At 64.3% G+C, this 12,357-nt stretch overlaps 1 protein-coding gene across 1 annotated transcript in view; it reads right to left on the reverse strand.

Moving 5' to 3' along the window:
- The window catches only part of WNT3 (Wnt family member 3), a 34,998-nt gene extending 30,502 nt beyond the window's left edge, over window positions 1-4,496 (reverse strand). Inside the window, exon 1 of the mRNA XM_062174827.1 lies at window positions 4,417-4,496. Coding sequence (XP_062030811.1) covers window positions 4,417-4,496 — 80 coding nt within the window. The remainder of the gene's footprint in view (window positions 1-4,416) is intronic.
- Between the last annotated feature and the right edge of the window lie 7,861 nt (window positions 4,497-12,357).

A 12,357-nucleotide genomic window follows, 5' to 3' on the forward strand; every position in this document is an offset into this window, starting at 1 on the left:
TCCCCTGGGGCTCACACGGGGCGGGAAAGGCCCTCCTCGGCCCAGGGGCCCCATATTCTGAGGCTAGAAGAATCTTCCTCTGTCCCAACTGTGTCCCTGCAAGGGTCGCTGGCTGCTCACCCTGAAGGAAGTCACCTCTGCCACCGGGGCCCAGGTTCCTCACCTCCTGCCCAGACCAAGGAGACCCCTTGCAAGTCTCGAGACAGCCCCGGGCCACAGCTCCCTGTGCAGTGAGATGCCAGCCTGGCTGTGTCTCTTCTTCGGAGGCTTCCACACCCACCCCCACTGGCTGCCTCCGTTTCCCCACCTGTCAGTGACTGAGCATGAACCCGGATGCCAGAGAGTTGGGTCTGGCTGGGTCGGCCACCGGAGAGGCAGCGGCAGGTGCCTGCTATAGGACTTGGCACCCGAGCCCAGCTCCTGTCCCTGGCGTGGCTGCTCAGGGCTGAGGGCCCAGGCGCCACCCGGGGCGCCCCTCTTGGCCCCCAGAGAGACAAGGAGAACTGTCCCTGATGGCGGCCCCTCCCCCACGCCTCCTCCCCACCCCTTAAAGCAGGCTCTTCTTTTTTTTTACAGACAGAGTGGATAGTGAGAGAGAGACAGAGAGAAAGGTCTTCCTTTGCCGTTGGTTCACCCTCCAATGGCCGCTGCAGCCGGCGCATCGCGCCGATCCGAAGCCAGGAACCAGGTGCCTCTCCTGGTCTCCCATGGGGTGCAGGGTCCAAGCACTTGGGCCATCCTCCACTGCACTCCCGGGCCACAGCAGAGAGCTGGCCTGGAAGAGGGGCAAGCGGGACAGAATCCGGCGCCCCAACCGGGACTAGAACCCGGTGTGCCGGCGCCGCAAGGCAGAGGACTAGCCTAAAGCAGGCTCTTCTAAGGACAGAGCACAGCTTGGCTTGGTGTTATTATAACGTTTGACCTGTTTTCCTTTTTTTAACCAAATGTGATCCTGTCAGAAGAATGCCAACAGATCAGCCACTGATTTTGCTCCCTTGGGACACGGAAGCCCCACCCACAATGGGGGTGGGATGGACAGGAGCTCTGTTAACTCACTCCCAAGAGACCCCAGTCAATTTCCCCTCCACATCCCCCCAGGGAGAAGCCTGCCCCCAGGGGTGGGGGTGCTAGGGGGGAAGGAGACCACCCGGTGAAACCCGGCCATCCGATCTGGTATCTGCCCATCTGTCTGTCTGTCTGTCTGTGGGATGAACAGTCTCCAGCCAGCTCAGCTCCAGCCGGCTGTAATTCCTGCCTGTTACAAGTGTTAACACCTGGCCTGGGGCCTTCCTCCCCGGCAGGCTCCAGGTGCCTCCCTGGGCCCAGCCCACTGACCCCCACGGGGTTTGACTGGACATGTTCACCAGCCTCTGAAGGGCCGGTGGAGATGGGAGTGGGCGGGGGCGGTCGCCGGGGACACTGAGGCAGGGCCTCTGCTGGGGATGAGTCCCGGGGCGAAGGAAGGGGATCTCAGGTGTCCTACTTCCCAGCTCCCTGCCTGTGTCCTCGGCAAAAGGCTTCCACCCACGCTGTGAGCTGAGGCAGGCTGGTGGCTGAGTGGAAGGTGAGACAACAGGCCCAGGTGGGGCCCTGCTCCTCGGTCACAGTGGTCAGCGGGACGCCCGACCCCGGCGCAGGCCCCTCTGGAATGCGGCAGGTGCTGGGCTAGGCCCTCATGCCATAGGTTTATTTCCCACCCCCGCCAAGGGGAAGAAAGACAAGTTTCTCCACCAGGAGCTAACTGGGACTGACAAGGAGAATTCTAGAAATCAGGGCTCTGTCACCGCTCCCAGCCCCAGCTCTGCCCCTACTTCCAGGAGGGTCTGTCTGAGGTCCCTTTTAGCTCTTGGGGCACAGGCCTGAGCAGGGTCAGCTTCCGGGGGGCAGGGGTGCGAGGCGTCCTGGAGGGGTGGCATACACAGAATCCCAGTGATTTTCCCAGTGAGCCCCTCCCCCGGGGGACTCTTTGAGCTGGGAGGTCTGGAATCTGGCTGCAGAGTGGGAGTGGGGGTCTGAGACCCTGACACGGGGACCCAGCCTCTGCGCCAGCTCCCAGAGCACAGAAAAGGGACCTGAGACAGGAGAGCCAGTGACCAGAGTCCCAGCACACAGGACAAGCGGGTGCCGAGGAAGGCACAAGGAACCTGGATCAGCTGTGCCCCCCGCAGCCACCTCCCGAGACCCTGGCTTTGCGCCCGCCCATCCCTCCACGGCCACCAATGCCCACCAAGCACCCGAGCTCAGGTGTCACTCCCCCTTAACAGGTCCAACGCCTGCACACATGAGCACAGCCCTGCAGCCACGGGCGCAGCCACGGTCACCGGCCGGAGGGGACAGGGTCACAGGCAGAGCGGGGCCGGGCCTTCGCACGGCCACAGACATGAGGCCCACTCTCACACTCACAAGCACAGCCAGGTCATGGCCACAAGCAGTGATGCTCACGCACAAAGACATCTGTGGGGCTTTCCTCCTACACGGTCACGAAGCCACGCGTGCAGGCACGCACACACACACATGCCCAGTCATGAACATACTCATGACCAACCTCTCTCTCTCTCTCTCTCACACACACACACACACACACACATCTTGTCTCAGCTCAGACAAAGCGCCATCCCTGTCCCCCCACCCCAAACAACCCATGCCCGGAGCACTGCACTAGGACCCGGTATCTGTCTCCCAGGTTTGCCCGGTGGCCCCATCCAGCTGCTCCGGACACCCCATTGCAGGCCAGACCCTGCCACCGCGGCCATCGCAGCCTCAGCCCCGTCCCCACCTTGGCCCAGGAAGTACTCTCCTCCGGCTCACAGGGTAGGGGACCCCCACCTCGCCCCGGCTCTTCTCAGGTCCCTGCCACTTCCAAGGCTGCAAGCCTTCTCCTCCTACCCTCCCCCTACATCTGCAAAGACAGCAAGGCCTTGGCCCTGGGATGGGAGAGGGTCGGGAAGGCACCCCGCCTCCCCGCGCTGGCCGATTCCCCACCCCGGAATCCGTGGCTGCCCCGGGGAGGCCTCAGGCCGGTCGGGCGCCGCAGGGGAGGGTGGGCTGGGCAGAAGAAAGACTTCCCTTGGATGTGCATCCCGGGAGCGAACCCCAGCACCCTCCAGACAGAGCCCAGGGCTGTGGCCCGTCCCTCTCACCCTCACGCCCCCTCCCAGGGACCCCCAGACACCAATGCTGCAGCTGCCCCCAAACAACTGGAGGGGGGGCGGGGGTGCCCCCAGATGCCGCTGTCGGGGCTGGGGGTGGCAGGCAAGGAGAGCGGGGCTCACGCCGGCTGTGCTGCACCCTGTCGGTCCTCCTCCCCGATCCGCTTCTTCCTCCTCGCCTCCCAGTCCCGGGCAGAGGCTCTCCTCCGTCCAGGAGGGGGAAGATTCTTTAATTAAAGTTTTCCGGAATGCAGGGGGCTGGCGACCGGGGAGAGGCGGGTGTAATTTAGAGAACTGGTTTCTGTGCGTCTTCCCCTCTGGCCCCTGGGACCTGCAAGTTGGGGGGGGGGGGTGGCGAGGGGCCGCTTGGGAAACAACGGGACTCCCTGGAGCCGGCGCCCCCATGCATGCACAGCCCCCCAGGTGCTGCACCCGGTCCCCCGGCCTTATTTACTGAAATGTCTTTTGTATCTGCGTCTCCCTCCCCTTTCTCTCCAGTCTTTGGTTTTCCAAAAGGGATGAATATGACATGGAGAATTGCGGTGCTGGGCAAAGAACAACAAGCCTGCGCCTCCAGGACAACTACAGGTCCAAGGAGCCCCCGTGGCTGGGGTGGAATAGGCGAGAAATGAATAAAATTCTCATTCAATGGCATCTCGGAGCAGCAAAAGCCCGTACGCACTTTGGAGGCACGGGATGAATCCAGAGCGGTGGAGAGGGAGACCTGCCGAGACCCTCCACTCCCCTGCCCCGTGGTCCCTGAGGCCGGTGGGGTCTGCACGACCAAGGGGAAGGGGCTTATTGTGGATGCAGCCCCTCGATGGAGGCGCCGGTGGAGGATGGAGGAGGCGGCAGTGCAGGGACAGGATGCTTCTGCCCATGAAGACCCCAAAATGGAGAAGAGGAGTGGCTGGGCCCCGGGGGCTGGCGCCGGACCTCCCGAGAGGCAAGGGCCTGCAAGCCGGGGTATTCCAGGGCCCCCAGCCTGGGGTTGGGCGAGCGGGCTGGGCTCCGAGACCCAGAACCCTCCCGAGATGGGGAAAGTCCTAAGGCTCCGCGGCGGGTGGCAAGGAAAATGGTGTGCTTCCCAGAGAAGCCAGGAGTTGGATTCCGAAGGCGACAGCGGCGCGGAGCCCCAGGAGGGCTGGGCGCGCGGGGGGCTGCGAGGGGACACGAAAGCAGGCGACCCCCACCCCGGCCGGCGCCCTTCGGCTCCCCAGGGCGCGACGGGGAGGTCGGCGGCGCGCGCGCGGCGGGCGAGTCTTACCACCAAATTGGGTAGCCGGCGAGGGCCCTGGTGCCACTGAGCAGCAGGCCGAAGAGCAGCCGGAGCAGGTGGGGCTCCATTGGAAGCGGCGCCGAGGAGGAAGTTTGCCCGCGACCATGAAGAGGGGCAGCGACGCCCCCAGTAGTTGGAACAAAGTCCGCTTGAGGTTGGAAATGACTTTCGGGCTTGTCGGGAGCGCACCTCCGCCCGCGGCCGCCCCCCTCGCAAGCCCAGCGCGGAGCAGCCGGGTCTGAGGATGTCAGCGCGCAGCCAATCAGCGCCCGCGGCCTAAGGTAAGAGATGAGTCTCGAGTTCGGCCTGTCAATCACGAGCCCCTCCCGCCCGGCCCACAAGTCGGCTCGGCGCAGGGCATCGCCCAGCAAACTTGGGCAGAGCCCGCGCCCCGGCACGGCGGGGCCTCGGGGCCGGTGGGGGCGGGGGCCGCGGCCCGCTGGGCCCTAGGCTGGCCCTGCAGCGCCGCGGCCCCCCCGCGCCGGTCGGGTCCAGGAGCTGGGGTCTGGCTCGTCGCTCACGTGGGCGGCCGGTGGGGGCGGGGGGGGGCGACCGCCGTGGCTGGCTAGGGGCCGCGACCCCCGGGGGACTCGAGCCCGTGGAGGGCGTTGGGGGCAGCAAGCACAGGGGTGTTGCCCGAAGCCCGGCTCGGGCAAGTCGGGGCCGGGGGTGGGGTGGGGTGGGATGGGGTGGGGCGGGGGGCGGGAAAGGCAGCCCCTCCCCGGAGGCGGCCTCGCGAGCCCGCGGGAAGCCGCCTCCCGGGTGTCGGGGCGGCGCGCGGAAGAGTCCGCGAGGCTCGAAGGTCTGGCCGCGGGGCGGCGCCGGGGGACGGAGCCGAGTGTCATCCGAGTCTTTTGTCAGGGATCAGATCGGTATCGGGACCTCCTGCTGCCTTTGCATTTCCTGCTGCTGACACCGGCGGCCACTTGCATTTCCTGCCGGCCCAGTCGGCCACTTTCTCCTCCTCCAGGGGCTCGGCCAAAGCCCGAGACCCGCAGCCCCGTTTGGATCTTGGGGCCGCACCATTTGGGGTCCTCGGAGGTACTTGTGGCCCCGCAGGACCCCCGGACCGGCCCAACCCAACCCTCCTGCCGGCCCGGGCCCTTCTGCTGTGAGGGGGCTGGGGGCTTGCCGTGTGGACACCAAATGCGCCCAGGATCCCACCTTTCCCATAAAGAAAAACGCTCTTGCAGTCCTTCCCGAGCGCCTGGGGTGGGGGGTTCTTTCTCGCCAAGGAATTAGGTCTCAGCCCTGAGGGGTGCTGAGGCTGTGGTCAGATTTGGGGGAACTCAGCCCTGGTCACCTGGGCGCCTGCCCACCCAGACCCCTTTGGGTCTGGAGGCACCCTGGCCTGAGATGGAGAAAGCCAGGCGGCCGAGGGCACTACAGAGGAAGGGGGCAGAGCACAGCGCCCCTGAGCCCGGTGAGGCCAGGCAGGGGCGCTCCACGAGCCTGGCGCGGCTGGAGGGAGTCCCACTCCGGGAGCCAGACATTCCTGCCTTTGATGTGGGCCGCGCGTGCCCACGGCGAACCCGCTGCCCCTGCGGGTCCGCGAGCCCTCACCGCACGCGGCTGCTGCCGGGGGAGCGCGGGGAACTGCCCCGGGGCAGCGAGGGTCGGGAGAGCCGTCTGGGCTTGTCACGGCTTCTGCCGCGTTCCTAGCCGGGTGCTCAACTGGAGGGGGTTGAGATGAAAGAGACGAGGGAAGGGAGAGACCACGGGGAGGGCAGAGACTCAGAGACAGAGACATGGGGGGGGGGGCAGTGGGGAGCCTGGGCCAGGGTTCGAGGATGGCAGGGAAGGGGCCAGGAAGCTGCGAGGCACAGAAAAAAAAAAATCCCCGGCCTGCTGGGGGCCTGAGCTGGTGCAGTTGCAGACCCGGGGAGCCCCGGCCAGGCCCTCCTGGGGCCCGGCTGATTCTGGGCACCCTGTTTGGGCTTCGCGGTGGGTTTGCCGGTGAGGGGGAATGCAGAACCCCTCCACACAAACCCCGCATGCATCCAGGCCTGCCAGGTCCTGCCCAGAGTCCTGTTCTTCCCACCGGGACTCCCAGGTGTTTTCGGATCAGAAAACACCCTGCTGGCGTGCAAATCCTGCACAACCACACCAGGAGCTCCAGAACCCCGGAGCTGTCTTCCTGACGGGGGCGGGGGGGGGGGGCTACCCTCCCTGGTCACCAAACACAGCACTGTGGATTCAGCGTGGTAGGTAAGGGCTGGCTTACATGACCTCGTGGGGTCATTTCTAAGCCTCAAGATTTCACAGGTGCCGGCCCTGGGAGATGAGGGCAGCAGGTGGGCGCTAGGAGAACTCCAAGCCAGCGGCCCGGGGTAGGGTAGGCGGGACTGGACCTTCAGCGAGGGCCAGCTTCCTCCAGGAGGCAAGTGTAGAAGCAGGTCGTGTGCATCGGTGGGCAAGCGCGGGGAGGTGGGTGGTGGGACCCCGGAGCTCAGGGCCGCACGTGCCCGCCCGGGGAGCGGAACCTGCCAGGGCCGCGCGCTGCGCCCCGGAGAACGGAGGCGTGCATGGGGATTTCCCCCTACTTGAAAGCTCCCCAGCGGAGGGGATTCCTGAGCCCGCTCCTCGCCCGCGCCAGGTGTTCTTCCTTCAACACAGGCTTAATTTCCTTCCTCCTGCCCGCCCTGCGCCGCCGGTGGGAACCGAGGAGTGGCCCCTGCCCGCGCAGGGAGGGCGCCCCGAACCCCAGCGCGGGTGGCGCTGGGTACGCAAAGGGTTAACCCCACTGCGGGGCCAGCCGGGGTGGGCGGGGGTGACGGCATCCCCGCGGGGGGCCGCGAGGCCTCCGCCCACACTGGGAGGGTGGTCTTCTGGATGAAGGCCGAGGGAGCAGCCGGGGCCGCGGGGTGGCACGTGGGAGGCGCTCTGCTGTGGGTGTGAATGTCGGGGACCCTAGACCCGGGCTGCGACCCCCACCTCTCTGGCTGCCGGCGGCTCCCTTTGATGTGCGCTTCCCCGGGGCGCGCAGTCGGCAGCTGTGTATTGCGTGCGGCTCCACCAGACCCCTGCCGAGGCACCCCGTGGACAAAGAATCCCGCGGCCTGGCCTCCGCCCGCCCTCTCGAGATACCTGTCTGCTGCGGGCAGGGAGGAGGAACCCCCCCCCCCGCCCCCGGGCAGCCACTGTGCGGGTCGTGATTGCTCGGGACGTGCCGTGGGGCTGCCGGGGCCGGGGCCGGGGCCGGAGCCGGAGCTAGGCCGGCCCGGGCAGGCTGAAGCCAGAGGCCAGAGCCGCTGCAGGCGCGCTAACAGCCCTGGAGAAGGCCCACATGCCCCAAACGGCGGGGCTCTCGTAGGGAACAGCTCCAGGGGGCGCCGGGGAGGCTGTTCGGCCTCTGACCTGGGGCGGGGGCTGGGGCTTTAAACTTTCTCCTCTGAGCCGCGGGAGCCCCTGAGGGGTTTAAGCGAGCTCCCTGGAGGCCCCTGAAAGGTTGGAAAAGCAGCCCAAAAAACGGGAGGGAGGGAACTCGGCTGTCTGGCAAGGAGGCGGCCTGGAAATGCAAGCAGCGCCTGACCTATATCCGGTAAACACACGGTTGGGGAGCGAACCACAATCAAGCGCACAAAGGAACACAGGCGCAGGTGTCTCCTGAGCCGAGTGGCCGCGCGCCCCCTGGCGGCAGGGCTGATAGGCAGGGTGTGTGCGGAGGCCGGCAGGGGGCCGGCAGGGAGCCGGCGTCTTTGTCGGTGAGCAGCCGGTATCTTTGGGGGATCCTGGTTAAGCAGGCGCCCTCGTGAGTGAATGCCCTTAATCTACTTCGCAATCCTGGAGCTTAGCTGGGGATAAGGTGTGCGAGGCTCCCGGCTCCCGGCTCCTCCCAACCCAGGTGGTTCTGCCGCGGTGACGCCGCGTCCCAGGCCCCTCCAGGCGGGGACCCTGCGGATGCCTCCTCCAGCCTCTGCCCTCGCGGCCGCAGCCTTGCACTGAGATGGGGGAGGGTCCTGTGGCGAGTCCTGCCCAGCCTGGCCCGGCAGGACCCCGAGGTGACAGGTGCCGCCTGTGGGTGCGCCCAGGATGCGTTCCTTGCATCTCGGCTGCCGGCTGCGGGGACACATCGGACAGCGCTCGCTCGGCAGTGAAAGTCCTTTGGCAGCGAGGTGATGGGCGGGGCGCGCTGACCGGCGCTGTGGCCTCCGAGCCCCCTGGCATCATTGGAAGCGGAGACGCCGCCTGGCACAGGGAGTCGTCAGCGTTAAATGAGAACGGTGGGGACAGCATGGCAGACCGCGAGGGCGAAGGGGAAATATTGGGTTTCCTTCTTGTCTTCGGGATCGAGGAATCATCTTTTCCCTTTGGTCTCTGCCGCCCCAGTCAGGGTCAGCTGAGCCATCTCATCCCAGCCTGCGTTGCACCTCCGAATCCCCCTCCCCCCTGCTGGGAGAGGCACCCACTGGGTCCCTGCAGGCCTAGTGCACACTGACATTGCATACATTGCACCCTTTTTAAACCCAGTGGCCCATATAAACATGGTAGACAGCTGGTGAGGGGGGACCCGGGCGCCACCTGGGCTACTCGTTGTCCATCTTCTTCTTCTTTTTTTTTTCTTTTGGACAGGCAGAGTTAGACATTGAGAGAGAGAGACAGAGAGAAAGGTCTTCCTTCCGTTGGTTCACCCCCCAAATGGCCACTACAGCCGGCGCGCTGTGCCGATCCGAAGCCAGGAGCCAAGTGCTTCCTCCTGGTCTCCCATGCAGGTGCAGGGCCCAAGCACTTGGGCCATCCTCCACTGCCTTCCCGGGCCACAGCAGAGAGCTGGCCTGGAAGAGGAGCAACCGGGACTAGAACCCTGGGTGCTGGCTCCGCAGGTGGAGGATTAGCCTAGTGAGCTGCGGTGCCGGCCTCGTTGTCCATCTTGAGTAGATCTTGGCTCCTAGGGTGCACTCCAACCAGTGCCCACTCTAGCTTTTGCGTGGCTCCCTGTGCATGCTGCATCGCCCCTCTCTGATTTTTATTTATTGATTTTTAACTATTTGTGTGAAAGGCAGAGTCAGAGAGAGAGAGAGAGAGAGAGCGCACTTCCATCCACTGGCTCAAACCCCAAATGGCTGAAATGGCCAGGGCTGGGCCAGGCTGAAGCCAGGAGCCTGGAACTCCATTTAGGTCTCCCATGTGGGTGCAGGGACCCAAGCACTTGGGCCTCCTCTGCTGTTTTCCCAGGCACATGAGCAGGGAGCTGGTTCAGAAGTGGAGCACCGGGACTCGAACCAGTGCTCACTGGGATGCCAGAATCCCAGATGGTGACCTCGCCCTGTGGACCACATCACTGGAGCCGTCTCTCTTTGCTTCTCTTTCTTCCTCTTCTTCAGCCTTCCTCCATCCCACCCCTCTTCCTCTGCCCTTGCCTCAGCCCCCGATCCCCACCCCCAGATATGCTGGCCTGCGGGAGACCTTTGGAGTTCTGACCCAAGGCCAGCTCCTGGCTGGACCCCATCCGGGGAAGCAGAGCAGACCTGTGTGTGTCTGTGCTGGTTTCTCTGGGTGCCGGTCCCTTCGATGGGAGCGCAGCACTCAGAAGAGAGGAGGGGGCCCAGTTGCAACCCAAGATCTGGGAGCCGTGTATGCTCTCTTCCGGCTCCAGCCCCTGGCCCTGGCCCTGGGCTCTGCCTCTCGTCACCCACAAACACCCAGTGTGCGTCTGTAGTGGGTCACGCTGCAGGGAGGCGCCTACCTTGCTCTGGTGCACACAGAGGGGACTCTGCGCATGGGCAGATGGGTCACTCAGCCAGCATTGCCGGGGGAGCGCCGCTGAGCAACACAACACAGACGTCCCCTGAGGAGCCGTCTGCTGGGGAGGGAGAGCTGCTCACCACCAGACCGGCCGGTCTGTGTTGGCAAACCGCGACAGAGAGCTGTGAGGTCTTGGAGGGAAGACATTGTGCGTGTGTGTGTGTGTGTGTGCGTGTGTGTGTAGGGGGTCCATCAGGCATTTGGGGAGGAGCCGCCCAGCACGGTTACCATTGGAGGTGAGGCTGACAGCTCCAATTGTGCCCTGGTTTGCCCCTCCAGGCCTCTGCCAGCTCATTACCCTTCCCGCCAACGAGCATGGCTGCTACAGCCGCAGCTGCAAGCTCAGAGTGGGCCAGCTGTTGGCTCTGGGTCCTGGCAGCCCGGGCACACGGTGGGGGCCCAGCAGGCTGGCAGTGGGACCACTGAGTCCCAGGAGCAGGTGTCTGTGGTTGGCACGGGCATGGGCAGCCCCTCCAACGAGCCAGGGGCACCTGCCTGGCACTGCCCCCGTCCCAGCAGGACCCAGCCGTGTCTGCCCCACCTGACTCGGCACAAGCACGTGGGGAGGGGGCAATCGCCACTCTTTCCGGGGCCTGTGCGGGACAAGCGCTCCTCTCCAGGCTCTCGGGTGGCCTGCCACTGCCGGTCCCTTCCCCAGCCCGGCAGGGGCCCTCAGTTAGTCCTGGCATCCGCCTCTCCCCTGCCTGGCTCAGAGGTGCATCCTGGCTGAGCGGAACCAGCCCCCTTCCCCTTGCCAGGGTGCAGCCTAGCCTAGGTCACCAGAGCCATGAGGGGAGGTGTCCTGGAGGGTGCAAGAGGAATTCTGGAAAGTTCGTATTAAAAAAAAATAGATTATTTACTTGAAAGGTAGAGCGACACACAGAGATAAGGACAGACAGACAGACACGGAGAGGCAGATCTTCCACCTGCTGGTTCACTCTTCAATTCAGCCAGGCTGAATCCAGGAGCCAGGGACTCCATCTAGGTCTCCCACGTGAGTGGGAGGGGCCCAAGTGCTTGGGCCGTCACCTGCTGCTTCCTGGGCACGTTTGCAGGGAGCTGGCTCAGAAGCAGAGCAGCTGGGATGCTAATTAGCTCTCTGACAAGGGGCGTGGACATCACAAGTGATGGCTTAACTACTGTGCCCAACACCAGCTCTGTACTTGTTGTGTGTTTTCTGCTTTTAAAACGAAACGTGGGCCAGCCCTGTGACACGGCAGTGTTAGCCACCACTTGCAAAGCTGGTGCCCCATACAGGCGCGCTGGTTCCAGTCCTTGCTCCTGCATTTCCAATCCAGTTTCCTACTAACACACCTGGGAAGCCAGTGGATGATGGGCTCCTGCCACCCGTGGGGGAGAACCAAGCAGAGTTCTGGCTCCCGCTTCTGTCTGGCCCAGTGCCAGCTGTGTGGGCATCTGGGGAGTGAACCAGCAGATGGAAGATCCTTCTCTCTGTCTCTCCTCTCTGTAACTCAGCCGCTCAAATAAATAAGCTAAAAAACAAACGAGACAGTAAGAGATATTCCTCTCTTCCACTTTGGAACATATCATGTCTTGATGCAATGTCTGGAGCTGTGGCAGCCATCCTGTGACTGGGGAGAGCTGCCTGAGGATGAAGCTGACTAGCACAGGAAGTGGAGCAGAGGCTGACAAAGGGTCCCTGACAGCCTGGCAGAGCCGCTGACCTTCCCCAGGGGAGTCCTGCCTTCCACTCCTCAGGATGCAAACGCCGCACTGTCCTAGGCCACCCAGCCGACTCCTGCATCCTCTCCCTGGGGTCTGCTGTGTGCCGTCGTCGGGTAAGCATGGCTGTTGACTTACAAGTTGAGCTGCTCAACTTTAAAAGCCAATGAGGGGCCGGTGCTGTGGCGTAGCAGGTAAAGCCACCGCCTGCGGTGCCGGCGTCCCATATGGGCGCTGGTTCGAGTCCTGGCTGCTCCACTTCCAATCCAGCTCTCTGCTATGGCCTGGGAAAGCAGTAGAGGATGGCCCAAGTTCTTGGGCCCCTGCACCTGTGTGGGAAGACCCAGAAGAAGCTCCTGACTCCTGGCTTCAGATCGTCATAGCTCTGGCCATTGGGGCCATATGGGGAGTGAATCAGCGGATAGAAGACTTTCTCTGTCTCTCTCTGTGTCTCTGTCTCTCTCTCTCTCTCTCTCTCTCTCTCTCTCTCTTTCTCTCTGT

This window comes from Lepus europaeus, chromosome 18 (genome assembly GCF_033115175.1).
Source record: "Lepus europaeus isolate LE1 chromosome 18, mLepTim1.pri, whole genome shotgun sequence".
NCBI lineage: Eukaryota > Metazoa > Chordata > Mammalia > Lagomorpha > Leporidae > Lepus > Lepus europaeus.